The sequence below is a fragment of the Acomys minous genome (assembly GCF_964271855.1).
Source record: "Acomys minous genome assembly, chromosome: 6".
Lineage (NCBI taxonomy): Eukaryota > Metazoa > Chordata > Mammalia > Rodentia > Muridae > Acomys > Acomys minous.
In genome coordinates, this window is record NC_140487.1 from 79549722 (window position 1) to 79566137 (window position 16416).

The 16416-nt window shown below is 43.5% G+C and overlaps 1 protein-coding gene across 1 annotated transcript in view; it reads left to right on the forward strand.

Moving 5' to 3' along the window:
• Positions 1–16416, forward strand: part of CACHD1 (cache domain containing 1) — a 235500-nt gene that overhangs the window by 183397 nt on the left and 35687 nt on the right. Inside the window, exons 9-13 of the mRNA XM_084784427.1 lie at positions 5013–5246; positions 9838–9987; positions 10610–10733; positions 11730–11847; positions 14065–14233. Coding sequence (XP_084640553.1) covers positions 5013–5246; positions 9838–9987; positions 10610–10733; positions 11730–11847; positions 14065–14233 — 795 coding nt within the window. The remainder of the gene's footprint in view (positions 1–5012; positions 5247–9837; positions 9988–10609; positions 10734–11729; positions 11848–14064; positions 14234–16416) is intronic.

Consider the following 16416-nt stretch of genomic DNA (forward strand, 5'->3'; position numbering starts at 1 on the left):
TCCCAGGCTCTCCCTCAGGCCCTCTTAGGAGAGCCTGGGTATCTGTTATTCTGGAGTGATTCTGGGCCCAATGCCTTATGTACCTTATGCACCACCCTGAGGGAGTGCAGGCCCATCACCCAGCCACCACAGTTGCAGGTCAGCATGCACCGGCAGTGGGCTCACGGCAAGGTTCTTTATCTCTTTAGTCCTCGACTTTTCCTTTTCCCAGGCAACAACTCATTATGTAGGCTAGGCTAGCCTCAAACCTGAGGTTCCTGCTTTAGCCTCCTGAATGCTAAGGTTGCAAGTATGTGCCAGTCTGAGATCTTGTTTATCTCTGACATTAGAATAATCAAATCTATGGCATAGGGATATTATTAGAAATAACAGCATGGTGTATATTCAGAGTTAACATAGAAGGGCTGGAGAGATGGCTCAGAGGTCAAGAGTGGTTGCTGCTCTTACAGAGGGCCTGAGTTCAGATCCCAGAACCCACATTAGATAGCCCACAGCCACCTGTAAGTCTAGCTCCAAAGGATCTGACATCTTCTTTTGGCTTCTGTGGCCACCTGCACACATACACCTACAAACACACACACATTTTAAGTTAATATAGAATCCATTGCCTAACGGATCCTGGGGAGGGAGTGGACGATGATGACGTCTCCTGTCAGATACAGTATAGCCAGCAGTGAAGGGAATCTCTGCTGCCTGTGGTCAGTCTCATTCAACGGTGTCTTAGCGTGTGTCCTTCTAATACACATGCCTTCTACTGTGAGGCAGTGGGTGGTCACCTCCTGTTTGTGCCCCCTGCTCTGTGAGCAGAAGGTGACCTTTCAGCTGTCCCTTCTCTCTTTGGAGAGTGTGAGGCTCACAAGCAGAAAGCGTGTTAATGTTTGTATTGTGTTCTGAGACACATCCAGCCAGGATGAGTGAAGACAGCATGGTTTTGCTTGAGCCGTTTCAGGTTGTCTGGTGCTCTGTTCTGCCATGGCTTAGCTTCTTTCTCCCATGAGTGAGAAGGAAGGAAAACAATTCACTGAGCCACGGTAGTGCCTGTTAGGTGCATGGGCTTCCTTGTCACTGGAGAGAAAGGCAGGTGACTTAAATGTAGGAGAAGAGAGAGGAGACTCACAGGAAGTAGCTGCTCCTTGTATGTGACAGACACTGAGTATCTGTGATATCCCAGGTATCACCTGTCCAGGCACCGATCCTTCTGTCAGAGTGTAGGGTAGCGTTGCTATAGCCCTGACAATCCACACTTTAACACATCCGGTTACCTCCATCCACCCATCCTTATCTCTTCAGCATCTCACTTTCATCTTAGCAGACACATCTGTCACTGCTAGTTCATCTCTGACTGCTGTTCATTGGAGGAGACACTCTCCCGCACTAGATCCTCCGGGAACTCAGACAGTAAACCAGAGCCACCATGAGATGTTGAAAGATGTGTGTGTGTGTGTGTGTGTTGTGTGTGTGTGTGTGTGTGTGTGTGAGAATGTGTATGTGTGAATGTGTATGTGTATGTGTGTGTGTGAATGTATGTGTATGTGTGAATGTGTATGTGTGTGTGTGTGAATGTGTATGTGTGTGTGTGTGTGATGTGTATGTGTATGTGTGAGTGTGTATGTGTGTGTGTGATGTGTATGTGTGAATGTGTATGTGTGTGTGAGTGTGTATGTGTGTGTGAGTGTGTATGTGTGTGTGTGTGAGTGTGTATGTGTGTGTGTGTGAATGTGTATGTGTGTGTGATGTGTATGTGTATGTGTGAATGTGTATGTGTGTGTGTGAATGTGTATGTGTGTGTGTGTGTATGTGTGTGTGTGAATGTGTATGTGTGTGTATGTGTGTGTGTGAATGTGTATGTGTGTGTGAGTGTGTGTATGTGTATGTGAGTGTGTATGTGTGTGTGAGTGTGTGTATGTCTGTGTGGTGTGAGTGTGTGTGTGAGTGTGTGTGTATATGTGTGTGTGTATGTGTGTGTGAGAATGTGTGTGTGTGAATGTGTATGTGTGTGTATGCATGTGTATGTGTGTGTGTGTGAATGTGTATGTATGTGTGAGAGTGGGGGAGTGTGTGTATATGTGTGTCTGTGTGTGTGTACCACCATGAGATGTTGAAAGACATGTGAGTGTGTGTGTGGTGTGAGTGTGTGTTGGTGAGTGTCAATGTGTGTATGTATGTGACCATTTTCCTCACCACGGTCTCCCTATGGCTTGTGATTTAAGATGGGTGAAACTTTGAAAGAGCTGGGTTTTCTGAGGGAGTTAGTTGATGGCCAGGGTAACTTGGAAAATACAAAAACAAGTTAACAGCTCAGAGAACGTTTAGTCATCAGGCTTTCATGGAAAGCTGAAAGCTGGGAACTTTGTTTTGTTTTGTTTTGTTTTGTTTTTATTAATTTATTCTTGTTACATCTCAATGGTTATCCCATCCCTTGTATCCTCCCATTCTTCCCTCCCTCCCATTTCCCCCTTATTCCCCTCCCCTATGACTGTTCCTGAGGGGGATTACCTCCCCCTGTATATGCTCATAGGGTATCAAGTCTCTTCTTGGTAACCTGCTATCCTTCCTCTGAGTGCTACCAGGTCTCCCCCTCCAGGGGACGTGGTCAAATATGGGGCACCAGAGTATGTGAGAAAGTAATAGCCCACTCTCCACTCTACTGTGGAGAATGTTCTGACCATTGGCTAGATCTGGGTAGGGGTTTAAAGTTTACGGCCTGTATTGTCTTTGGCTGGTGCCTTAGTTTGAGCGGGACCCTGGGCCCAAATCTGCCTATCATAATGTTCTACTTGTAGGTTTCTAGGACCCTCTGGATCCTTCTACTTTGCTATTCTCCCATGCTTCTCTCATCCAGAGTCTCAATAGGATGTCCTCCCCTCTGCCCCAGTTTCCTGGTCAGTGAAGGAAAGCTGGGAACTTTGAAAGCAATGTAGAAGGTGTGGTATAAATGTCTCTGGACGGCTGTTGGCCTTTGGTGGAAGGGGTAGACAGCTAACCTGGGGTTCATGCTACTGTTCAAGCCAGCAGCTTGGAAAGAAAGCATTATGAAGACCAGAGAAAATAGCTCAGACTGGAACAATTTGATGTCTCTGTCTCTTACCATCTCTCAGTTCACTCCATAAAACTTGGGTTTTGAGATCTTTAATTTATGAGCTTACATCAGAGAGGATTCTGAGAAATGTGGTTTCTAGCCTGCCCGTCTTGGTGGATTTACAGTCCAATGTAGCTACTCATCTGCTGAGGAGTGACCAAAAATGCCAGTGTTGATATCCTAACCCTCCATCCTACGTGATTCTGCCTTGCCGAGCAAATATTCAGGTTTGTCACTTGTTAACATTTTGAGAGCCAAGCAATACTGAACAAAAAAGGAAATACGTCTATTGCCTGAGCTGTCTCCTTTTATTATTTTACCTCTGTGACTTTCTCTTGAGAAAGAGGTTAAAAAAAATCAGTCATGTCTTTTACTCTAAAACAGACAGACAGACACACGAACACATACAGGCACACATACATGCTCTCGCACACACAGAGCTCTATGCTAAGCAAAGGGAACAGTTATCTGATTCTCAAATCATTTGCTCCAGAAATTTTGTTTCTTTCCTTTAGCATTGAAGGAATAAAGTGAATTCAAGTTTATCTAGTTATAATGTCTTAAAAAAAAAGAAATAAGCCAGTCTTAGTGGTGCATGTCTTTAACTCCAGCACTCGGGAGGCAGAGGCAGAGGCACCTCTGAGTTTGGGGCCAACATTGTCTGCATAGCAAACTTTAGGCCAGCCAGAATTACATAGTAAGACCCCCACTGCACCCCTCAAAAAAGGAATAATGATAGATGCTCTATTAAAAGTTGCTACTACTTGGCAAAATAGAAATGAACTCTTGATATTAGAAAGACCCTGGCTCCATAGGTGAAAAGTTAATAGCATACATGGTAGGGGATCCATGACAGCTTCAGATACTTTTAAGGGCTGGATAGCTTATAGTTTGCTGTTGAAATCTTCAATGGTAGGAGACAAAATCTTGTGAAAGTGCAGTGGTAGTCTCACTAACAACTGAAAGCACTTGAGCTTGTTTACAGTGGTACCCATGTGAGATCAGTTACTAATCCTTTTGACTGTGTGCCAACAATAGCAAACTAAAAAAAAATGGTTTATTAAATTTATTTTTGTGCTATGGAATACAGATGTTGTAGAACAATGCATCCCACTATGCCTAAATCTTTGTACAAAGTTTTCAGTACCCCGTAAATATAAAAAATACACATTAAATAAATCAAATTTAGTATTATCCTAACAATATCAAGCATAAAGACATTTGTAATTAAAATGAGCTTGAAGGAAAGGGTTTAGAAGCATTGCTAAATGCGGACCATAATTCTTTCATTTAGTTTCCTGAGCTTTTGGCAAGTGGTTTTACAAGCAAAGAAGTAAGAAATGAAATGATGAAGTTTTTTAAAAACTCTCCAAAGTTCATCCACTACTTTAAATTAAATGCAGCCCTGTTAACTATTACTTTTGCTTTCAGATATTAAGTGCAGCAAAGAATTTAAATCTTATAACTAAATGTTTAGGAAGTGCACATCCTTCACTTCCCATGTGTTTTTCATCATTGCCTTTTGAAGAATTGCTTTGTGCTTTTGACCGTTTGAAGAAATTCTGTCTCGGCCTTTGGTTTACAGTGGGTCCTAGCATCATCCTGGGCCTATGTTATCCCTACCAAGACCCATTGAATATCAAAAGTCTTCTTGTGTTTGGTTTTGTTTTATTTGTTTGGTGTTTTGTGTTTTTTGTTTTGCTTTATTTTTGTTTTGAGACAGGGTCTCACTATGTAGCTCTGGCTATCCTGGAACTAACTAACCAGGCTGCCCGCCCACCCAGCCTCCATCCCAACTCCGGCTTCCCGAGTGCTGAGATTAAAGGCATGCACCACGACACCCAGTACGAGCCCTCCTTTCTACCCATAGTGGATCCCGATGACAAACTGCTGCCTGGAGATAACCAAGCGTCTCTCTTGATTTTGCTTGTAGACGGGGTGACCGGTTTGAAGGAGTTGGCGTTCCTTAGGGATCTGGCTGAACAGAACTCTGGGAAATATGGAATCCCAGACCGGACAGCCTTGCCTGTGATTAAGGGCAGTATGATGGTGCTGAACCAACTGAGCAACCTGGAGACCACAGTGGGCAGGTTCTACACTAACCTTCCCAACCGGATGATTGATGAGGCTGTCTTCAGCCTCCCTTTCTCTGACGAGATGGGAGATGGTAAGTCTAGAGAAAAGGTTCTACTACGGAAGAGGAAAGCAGTGAGTGGCACTCTTCCTGCTCCAGCCCCTCAGATACTTATGCCTGCCACCTACTCTGCAACCCTGTGCTCTAAAGCATAAACCCAGTGCTGTCTCCTCCTTGCTCTAGCCTCAGAAGGTATAATGAGAGTTTCCCATGTGGCTTTGTGAGGAAGCCCCATCAGTCGAGCCGCACTAAGGGAGGGTAGCTTTGCATCACAGTGCACATGGAAACACAAAGGTTTGCCACAGGCTGTGTTCTTAGACCCTCACATCTGTGTCCTCAGTGGCGTATTTTCTCTCATTGATTCTCCATTCCAGTCATCTGCCAAAGGGGAAAATAAAGCTGTGAATTTTTTAGGGGTAATTCATACGCATATATGAATCTATGCAGGTCAAGACGGATACCTACATGTATAACAGTCACATACATATAACCAGTGGTTGGCATACCAGCCAACTGTAGTTATGACTCATTTTCTTTTCTAATACACTATTTTGCCTTTGCTGTTATCATCACCATAATTCTGATGTGCAAGGAGCTAAAACACAACATTGAGTAAAATCCTTTAACTGCCCTATGATTCAGCTACCTGACCTAGGAAGTGGGGATCCTTTCTCTCTAGGTAATCGCAAAAATATATAAGAAGTGTCTGTACAGATGCCTGCCAACGATAGGTCCATTCTCAGGAACATGGAATCTTTTTTTTTTTTAAGGATTTTTAGGTTTTAAAATTTTTTACATGTATGAGTGTTTTGCTCACATGCATATCTAGAGCATGTACATTCTGAAACTAGAGTGATAAACGATTGTCAATCACCATACGGGTACTGGGACTTGAACTTGGTACTCTACAAAAACAAGGACTCTTAAACACCGTGCCCTCTCTCCAGGCCTGCCCCCCCCCCCCCGCCCTCTTTTCCTCCTCTCTTCTTCTTTCTCTTTCTCTTCCTTCTCCTTTATTCTTTTTGTTTTTGTGGTTTTTGATTATTCAAGATAGGGTTTGTCTGTGTAGCCTTGGCTGTCCTGGAACTCTCTCTGTAGACCAGGCTGGCCTCGAACTCAGATCCACCTGTTTCTACCTCCCTAGTGCTAGGATTAAAGGCATGCACCATCACACCTGGCTTAATCTTCATTTTCTTACTCAGCCTTTCTCCTGAATTTTTGATGAAAAAGGGTAAAGGAAGCAGCTAATTACTAACCAGACAGATGGCATCACAGACTAAAGCCCTATTTCCCTGTTACCTGGCAATCCTCACAGATGCAGTTGCAGGCATTCAAAGAAAACTCACCTAAAAGGTAGCAAGAGTGCAGAGATGTTTTCTAAAAAACAGGTGACTACACTGTATGACTTGCTGTATTTTGTGCATACATATTTTATATGTGCATGTATGTAGAGTGTACTCATTTGTGTATGCCACGTGTGCACAGAAAGCCGAGGTGGGTACTGGGTATCTTCCTCGCTTGCACTCCATCTCTTTCCCTAGTCTCTCACTGAACCTGGAGTTAACCAGTATGTCTGCACTGGCTGGCCAGCAAGGCCCCAGCGTGTGCATCTCCAGCACTAGGGTCTCGGGCACAAGCCATGACACTCAACTTCCTTACATGGCTACTGAGGACCCAAATGCAGACCCTAAAGCCCACGTGTGGAACACTTTACCGGGCGAGCCATCTCCCCAGCTCAGCATAACAGCTGCCGTTCTTAGCCTTTTCTTTCTGAACGAGTCCACAGATGTGTGTCTAGAGACTCCTGCCTTCAGATTAGGCTCTTTGTCTTCATCTTTTTGTACCTTAGTGCCAGCCAAGTGTTGTGCCACACAGTGAGAAGGAAAGTACACAACCCTGTCATTAATATTTCGCTGAGAAGAGTCTGACCAAGAAATCCTATTAATACTATGGGAAAGGAATAAAGACAGATGTTGAAACACAAACCTTTAGGAACGCAGCACAATAAGTGAATTCAGTTACTAGGTCCAGTGGGGCCCTTCCTAAAATTTACATCTTATACAAAAAGGCTGAGGCCCCTGTTTGTTAATGTTAGCCAAGCTTGAGTCCAAAGGTCTTACTTCACGAACTCTGTACAGTGGATTTTAGTTTACACATCTGATGAGTGTGCATGCCAATGTGTCATTCCTATCGTGTTTTCAATTTCTTCAATTTATTACGTGACACATCCTCTGGCTTCATGAATCGAATGTAGGGAAATCAAAGTTGGTGCAGCTCCAACAGCCACTGTAGATCAAATAGCAGATGATGAACATCTTTAGGGTGGGTAGTATGTGTATGTATTTGCATTTCCATAAGAAAAAATATATTTCTATGTTTGAGATTCAAGAAGAAAGCCTAGTGTTTAGAGATTTTACAAGTGTGAATATAGCTTAACATACTGTGTTTGCCACGTTAGATCAAGAGCCTTCCATCCAAAGGCTGGGGAAATGACCTGATAAAGTGCTTACCTGAGTTCAGAACCCCTAGAGGCCATGTAAAATGCCATGAATGTGGAGTCACGTAATTATCCTGGTGTTGTCTTGAGAAGAGATAGGCAGATCACGGGCCCCGTGGCCAGGTAGTCTGGCTGAATCAGTGAGCTTCAAGTTCAGTGAAAGACCTTGTCTCAACTGTACAATTGAGAAAGACACCAGACATTGACCTCTGACTTTGGAGTGAGTGCACATGCACACGTATGTACAAACACCCAAGTACGTACATACACAGACACATGCACACACAAACCGATTACTTGGTAATTAGTTAATTTACTACAAGGAGTCTCCTAGCCATGCTGATAATGGAAAAGTAAATCCAACGCTCATTTTTTAGACAGTTGTTTTTGTTGTAGCCAAAAAAGGTTGGGCGCTCTTGCATCTGGGTCATGGAGCATTGCTGCTGTACTTTATACTGGTCTGTGACAATGACTGAATTCTTAGACATAAGCCCAGGGAAATATGGCCTACGTTGCATCTGCCATAAACACCCATTCATCCAGGAGCCGTAAACACAAGCCTCCTGTGAGATGCGCAATTAACACCATCTTCAGTATCTCTGGTTTTCAAGCAGGCGATGAGAAACTTTTAAATGAGATTTGAATAGAGCTTGTTCTGAAGATTAGAAAAGACTCCCTACCTACTATGGAATGGATCTTCACAAACTTGTCCTTGGAGGTGTTTCCTTCCTGCTAAGTGACGGATGCCTTTACTTAGTCTCTGCAGCCACACCAACTCAACACACCTGGGGTATTGTCAGCATTCACAGTTCTTGGTTTGGAACTCATCTCTTTTAGATGTCTTTAACGGTGTCCAAATTGGGTTGGAGAGATGGCTCTTCCAAAGGATCTGGGTTCAATTCCCAGGCCTGACATGGCAGCTCACAACTGTCTATAACTTCAGTCCCAGGGAATCTGACACCCTCACACACACACATACAAGCAGGCAACACCAACCTATATTAAATAATTAAAAAAGAATGTCCAGCCAGGCATGGTGACGCACGTCTTTAATCCCAGCACTTGGGAGGCAGAGGCAGGTGGATCGCTGTGAGTTCAAGGCCAGCTTGGTCTACAAAGCGAGTCTAGGACAGCCAAGGCTACACAAGGAAACCCTGTCTTGAAAAACAAACAAACAAACAAAAGAATGTCTAAATCCTTTTCCAAGGTACTCTAGAAAGGATTTCAGATAGGCTTCTGCATGTACACATGCCACCTGTTACAAAAATTACAACAAGGTAGAGGAAAATATATCATTTTTATGTTTTGAGACTATTTACAGCTCCCAGATTTCAGCATGGTTAGAGAACAGAGAAATGTCCTTGTCTCGGCTTCATAAGGACATGTGTCCATCGAGGCAGCACGGACTTTCCTGTCTTACAGTGGAGGCAGGAGAGGCCAGTACGCAGGTGCATTCATAGCCACGCCTTCCCCCGCCACACCCTCCTCCCCTGTACTTGTAGCCACGCCTCCCCCCTCCACTCTCTCGTGCCTTTCCCTTTCCCATTGTCCTGTTGTTTCATGTGATATGTAAGTTACGTATGATTTGTATATCTTGAAAAATTGCTTTAATAAAAAAAAAAGGAGTATGAAAGAATAGATACCCGAAACAATGTCACGCCTAGTCCAAAAGGCATACAACTGGAATGGAACTCAGATTTTTTTTTCCAGACTCCTTATCCAGTGCTTTTTGCCACACAGCTGAATCTCCCCGCTGCACCAGATGTATTTGGCACCGCAGTATTTCCTGTTGGTTCTAAGTATTTGTGTCTTAGATGGGAAAGCAGAGGGGAGTCCCCTGCTTAAACCAGCTGCAGTATCTGAACTAGCGAAGGACCCTCTTCTCTTCCTTTATCTCACTCTCCGTACAGTTGGCAAGGGCAGTGGTTAGGACCCCGGATCACAGAGAACTTCTCCAACAGAAGTGAGGGGCGAGCAGTGGGGTGGGGGGCGTGCGGCGGGGACCGAGACACTGCTGTAGCCCTCGTAACTCGCGAGAGCGCAGCCCCAGCCTTTGCCCACGGTTTCCGTGCTAGTCTCCGATTCCGGTTTCCGTGCTAGTCTCCAATTCCGTTTTTTACCCCACAGGTTTGATAATGACTGTGAGTAAACCCTGTTACTTTGGAAACCTCCTCCTGGGAATCGTAGGTGTGGACGTGAATCTGGCTTACATTCTTGAAGACGTGACGTATTACCAAGACTCCTTGGCTTCCTATACTTTTCTCATAGATGACAAAGGTAATTTACAAAAAGTTAATTATTTTAAAAATGACACTTTTTTTTTCCAACTTAAAGAGAACGGTCCATGGGTATTCGTGTACTAATAAATGAAGTGGGATAAAGAGTTCTCAGGGAACTTATGTCACTGGCACCACTTGGGCAATGGAAATGAGTCCTAGAGATGGCAGAGTGAATTCACAGTCCACGCGCTCATGCTATGCTGGGCTGAGAGATTGTAGGCTGTTATAACATCAAGAAGTAGACTTAGGGTAAGTAACATATAGAATGGGGCTTAGCTGGCCTTTCCTTAGTATTCTCATCTTTAGAGTCCCTGGCAGGGGGGCTTGTAGAGAGCAGATTAGAACATTTAATAACGTGAAAACCGGAAAAACAAACACCACCTAAGTAGCCTCAATTAGACAGATATTCAGTAATCTAAGACCTCTTTCAATGCTTCAGGAGTTTTATGCGAGCTCACGTAAAACAGGATGAGTTTTATTATGCTGCTAAAGCACTTACATGGGCTGTAAGGCCTGGGCAGCCATCCCAGGTGGTCCGCCATTCAGACCAGCAAGGTGCACATTTCTTAGAAGCAGCATCCTACACCTTCCTTATAACATGTCTTGTTCTGTGATTTCAGGGTATACACTTATGCATCCGTCTCTCACCAGGCCATACTTACTGTCAGAACCTCCCCTTCATACTGACATCATCCATTATGAAAATATCCCCAAGTTTGAATTGGTTCGGCAAAATATCCTAAGGTAAGGATTGGTGAGGGTTGCAGTAGTCCGTGTTCTCTGAGAAGGGGACCCATTGAGACCACATATGAGTGTTTGCCATAGGGCATAAGGCAAGTATAGAAAGTATTCTTTTATTACCAAAGGTTTTCTGAGTAACTTTTTCATAGTAGAAGCCAAGGGCCCTGGAGATGCTCACTGGGTAAAGGTGCCTGCCGTGCAGGTGTGATAGTCTAACGTTGATCTCAGAAACCACATGAATGTAGAATCAGAGAACCAACTCCACATAGTTGTCCTCTGACCTGTGCATTCCCACCATGGCACCGCACACACATGCACACACATCTTGTGAACAATAAGTTATTAATATAATAATATAATAATAAATAAAATTAGGTTAAAAAAACAAGAATTTAAAGGGTAGCCAGGATTCTTAATGTAACAGGAGAAGTCTCAAAATTGTTTAGAGGCAATGTCTTGTCAATCAAACTTTACATTTACATTGAGTTTAATTGTAAAATAAGGTATATATTAGCTCATTTCTAGAAAGTGCTCTGCTTAGACCAAACTGAGATGTATTAGCAAAATAAAAGGTTAAGTTGAGGACCAGTGAGTAGTGTGTCAGTGTGGTGTCCGGCGGCACAGTTTATGCAGCACTCTCTCTTAAAATGAAAACAGATTGGATGTTTTCCAACTGGGATATGCTGTTTTGGCAGACAGTAACCTATGGAGAAATAAGTCCCCCTGCTCATTGGTTGAAAATTAATAAGTGACTGGTTTGAGACAAGTCAGTCTCTGCAAGGAATTAGCATTGGGGACTGGCTCTGAATGCAGTGGACATAATGCCTTCACAAAATTGAAAAGTCTCCCATCATGGCTTTCCAAAGTGATGAGTTCCAATGCTGTTCAGAAGCCCGAGGTGGCCATCAATGATGACGATGCGCAGCTTCTTCCTGGCCTTTAATTAAGTGTTAATTTTCTCTTTTGCCTGAGGCACTGACGTCTGTTTTTCCTGCACAGCCTCCCTCTAGGCAGCCGGATTATCACGGTCCCTGTGAACTCCTCGCTGTCTTGGCACATCAGCAAGCTGAGGGAGACTGGGAAGGAGGCCTACAACGTGAGCTACGCCTGGAAGGTGGTGAGTGCGAGGAGCTCGCCTGGGTTTGACGGGCCGCGTGGCCCAGGTCACTGCTCTTCTCATGGGAACACTGGCGAACTTGGCTCAGGCTATGTGACTAACCAGATTTGAAGTGCCTGGGGAAGAAGCCATTCCACAGATGGTTTGCGTTTTGTTTTTCCTTTCTTGTTTATAAGACCAGTAATTGTTCATGACAAAGAGATCAAATCATATAAAAGGGTATAAAGGGAGAAAAATCGATCCTCTCCTTCCTGCCCTTCACCCGTTTCCCATCATCACCACTTCAGTCGGTTTTCAGAATGTTTTTTTTTTCTGCACAGACAAGTCTCTGTGTGTACACATGCATGAGGTACATTGCTGGCTGTATAAATTTAGCTAGACCAAAGCTCTTTAAATGATTTTTTTTATTACAGTTACTTATTTGTACACATGTGGGCACATGGGGCCAAACAACTGCTTGTGGGAGCTGGTTCTCTACTTCCACCAGGATAGACTCGTGGCGTCACAGCTGGCAGGAAGCACTTCTACCAGCTGGGCCACCTGTAGACTTTTTTTTTTCTAGAAGTTCGTTTGGTCTGGTTTTTTTATTGTTGCTATTTTATAATTTAAACTTAGATAGTAGCAAGTAGGGGTTTACAAAGAAGATGTGAAAACATGAATGCCCCCGAGATGCTTCAAGGAGATGAGGCCGCAGAATTAGGGTGTCCGTCCTCAGCACAGATTGGCAGTGTGGCCATGCCTAGGACACACAGGCATGCACGCGCGTGTGTGCTTTTTCCTACCAGCCCCAGTCATGCTGGCTTCACAATCATAGGGAAACAAATAACTCTACTCTCTCCTTTTTTTTTTCCCCAACATGGTAAAAGGCCCAGGACTCTATAACCAAAAGAAAAAAAGATGTTTCTTTTTTCCACAAGTTTTAATGACTGAACTTAACAGATGCAGTCATGCTTGCTAGTTACGCAAACCCCCATGATGTGTGTTAGTCATTCTTCCTGACTGCTTGATACAATCAAAGCACAGAGTAAGCAGAGGTTATATGGCTGGTGCCAGCATAAGACAGCATACTGGGTTTCAGTATTTGTATACATAGAGATATAGATCCTAAACTAATGATTGAAGTTGTGGTGTAGTGAATACATAAAGTGTAACTGAGTTCTTCCTTCCACTACTGAGGTTGATTATGCTACACATGTATGTGTGGCCACCAGACAGCACAGTAGACTCCTTGACCCCGCAGCGCCAAGACCCATGAGTAGTGCCTTCTTACATTGTGATTAACCGTGGCTTCAGGACCACCACTGTTTGCAGTGAGCCAGTGATTGGCTTGTGATTCTCAGGAAGCCATTTTCCTCCCAGAATGTTACTCACACACCCATTTCTAAGAGAAAGCAGATCTGAAAGTTCACAGAGCTTAAGGCACTAGACTAAGCACCAGCACTTGTCTGTCCTAGACAGAAATGCTGGTCCAGGTAGACTGGGCAAGAGCATCGTGGAATTTGTGCTTCCTATAATGTTAAACAAGTGATGGTGTTTCTCTCCAACCTGGGGAGGACGGTTGGTTATGGACAAATTAGATATGCTGGATTCTGTAATGCCTGGCCCTGAGCCCTTCTCTTAGTGAGGATTCACAACTGACTAAGGATAGTCAACTCTCAGGACACCTCTATAAAACCAAGAATATTTTTTTTCCTCTCTTGGGGCTAAAGGAAACTAGTCAAGCACTTTATCATTGTGCCAGACCCCAGGTTCCTCTTATGCATCTTAAATGCATGTTAAGCCAAAGTAGAAATAAACACTGCACTCTTACCTATATTGATTGCTTTACACACAGACACACACACACACACACACACACACACACACACACACACAACACACACTCACACACACACATACACACAACACACACACACACACACACATCCATTAACCTATCTAAGCATAAGTCACAAACCAGGGTCACAGCTCCCAAGGGCACCCTTTTCTGTTCACTCATTAGCTATAGGATATTGGGTCACACACAAGTCCCCTGCCACAAGAAAGGAAAACAGAAACTACCTTCTAGAAATCCTTGCATCGTTCCTGCAGTCATCCAACACCACATTAGTACCTTCCCACTGAGAAGACAAAGACATTAGAAAAGGATACGTGCAGTGGAACCTTCATTTTCTGTGTTAGGAATTCATTGCTGATTTATTTATTTCTCTTTTACAGGTACAGGACACTTCCTTCATTCTGTGCATTGTGGTGATACAACCAGAAATACCTGTCAAACAATTGAAAAACCTCAACACTGTGCCCAGCAGCAAGCTCCTGTACCACCGACTAGATCTTCTGGGACAACCCAGTGCTTGCCTCCACTTCAAGCAGCTAGCAACCCTAGGTAAAGCCCGTGGGCTCCTCAGCTGCCTGCATGCTCTTACTCATTAAGATGTAAGACTTCGTCATAAACGTTTGTTGGAATCCTGATCCCTGCCCACTCCCCGATATGTGAAGCAGCCAGGTATGATGGTTCACACCTTCAGTAAGGCAGTAATTAGGCAGGAGGCAGGCAGACCACTGTGGGCTGAAGGCCAGCATGGACAACACATTGAGTTTTCAGACAGCCTCGGCTATTGAGTGAGAATCTGATGATAATGATGATGATGGTAACAACAAAATATACTCTACTATGCAATACCTCACCAGAACTTCTTGACCTATCTAATAATAACTTAGTGTCCTTTATCGCCTCTTCCTTGCCTGCCTTCCCACCACACCCTACCTCCCCCTTCTCCATGGACACCGGGATCTGGTTATGACCATTCTAGTCTCAACTTTGACTTTTAGATTCCACCTGAATGAGGTCATGCCATATTTTTCCTTCTCTGCATGACTTATTTCATTTAACACAATGATCTCCAGTTCTGTATAGGATCTCACTATTTTATGCCTGTGTAGTGTTATATTTCTGTACCATGTTTTCTTTATTCTTAGTTGATGGACACTTAGGTTGTTTTCATTTATGAGCAGTGCCACATGGAGCATGGAGTTACTAAATGTCTGCCACAGTCTGACATCATTTCTTTGGATATAGGAGTGGAATTGCTGAACAACATGATAGTTACACTCTTAATTTCTTGAGGAACCTCTATACTGCCTTCCATTCTGGCTTTCTGCACTAACTTACATTTCTGACCAGTGGTATACAAGGCTTCCCTGTTTACCTTGTCTTCATCAGAAAGCATTATCTTTAGTCTCTGGATAAGATCCATTCCTGCTGGGGTCAAGTGATGCTGCGTAGTGGTTTCGACCTGCAGTTCCCCAATGTTTAGATAGTGAGTGCTCTCTATGTACCCATTGGCCAAGCTGATATTTGAGTCATACACACTTGGCTGGCCAAGCTGATGTGGACCATGTACATAGGAGGCCTTTGTAGCCTATGTAGTCAATACACTACAGGATGCCTCTGATTACCTAAACAGCTACCTTCTTTTTCCCTGTTGGAAATATTTAGTATTCAAAGAACTTAATGACCACCACACAGCAAGCAAACCAAGTGGAGGGGCACAGGTCAGAAGGAGACCAAGGATGTGTCTCCATTTTACGGTTTCCAAATGTGAACACTGGAACTTGGCTTCTTCCTCTAAATTCCTTTCTAGGAAATTCTTCCTGGACTTGAGGCCAAAAGACCAACCCAGGCTAAGTGGCCCACTTCAAAAATGTCAACAATTTAGAGAAAGCCTGTGCTAATGATCAAAGATCACTAGATCATACATTTGTTTGTTTGACTTGATTCATGCTTTAAGGCTTATGTTCTATGTTTTAGATAAAAGAGAACATAATTCTTCACATTTTAATGAAATGCTTTACTAAAAAGCTAATGTGAGACCTTAAATTATGAGCCAGCAAGCTGCACACTAATGCTGGAGGAGATGAGGCACTGCCCTGAGATTGGAGGCAGTGCGAGTTCAGCCCATGGTGAGGAAGAAGCTACAGCCTACATACTTAAATCTTATTTGCATGCTTTCTCATAGCCACACTGTCCAATGTTTTAGCTATTGCTACCTGTGCAGCTGCTGAGCACTTGAAAGTCAAAATCAAGATATATAAGAAGTATAATTCTCATGCAAGATCTTTTTATATTAATTACATACTGAAATCATCATATTTTAATATTGTAGAACTATATTATTACAGTTTATTTAATTATTTCCTATTGCTTTCCTGGCTTTCAAAAAATTTTAAGTTGCAGTCACAATGACATTGTATTAATATTACTATTGAACAGCATTGTTCATGAGTGTACTCAAACAATGTAACACTTTCCAACTCAAACACACACTCTGATTGACTGATCCCAGGTCACATAAACAGACCTTGGGCCAGTCCCTACTTTCCCAGGGAGCACTTTCCACTGTGCCACCCTTGCTCACAGGGCTGGTAGGAGAACTCTGAGCAGTGTGGAAGGCTCATCAGGGCCAGTCTTGCTTCACTCATTAGTGGAAGTAAACACGAGACCATTTAAATGCAACAAAAAAGGAATGGGAAACATAAGAAATAAGTAGTTTAAAAGCACATTTCTAG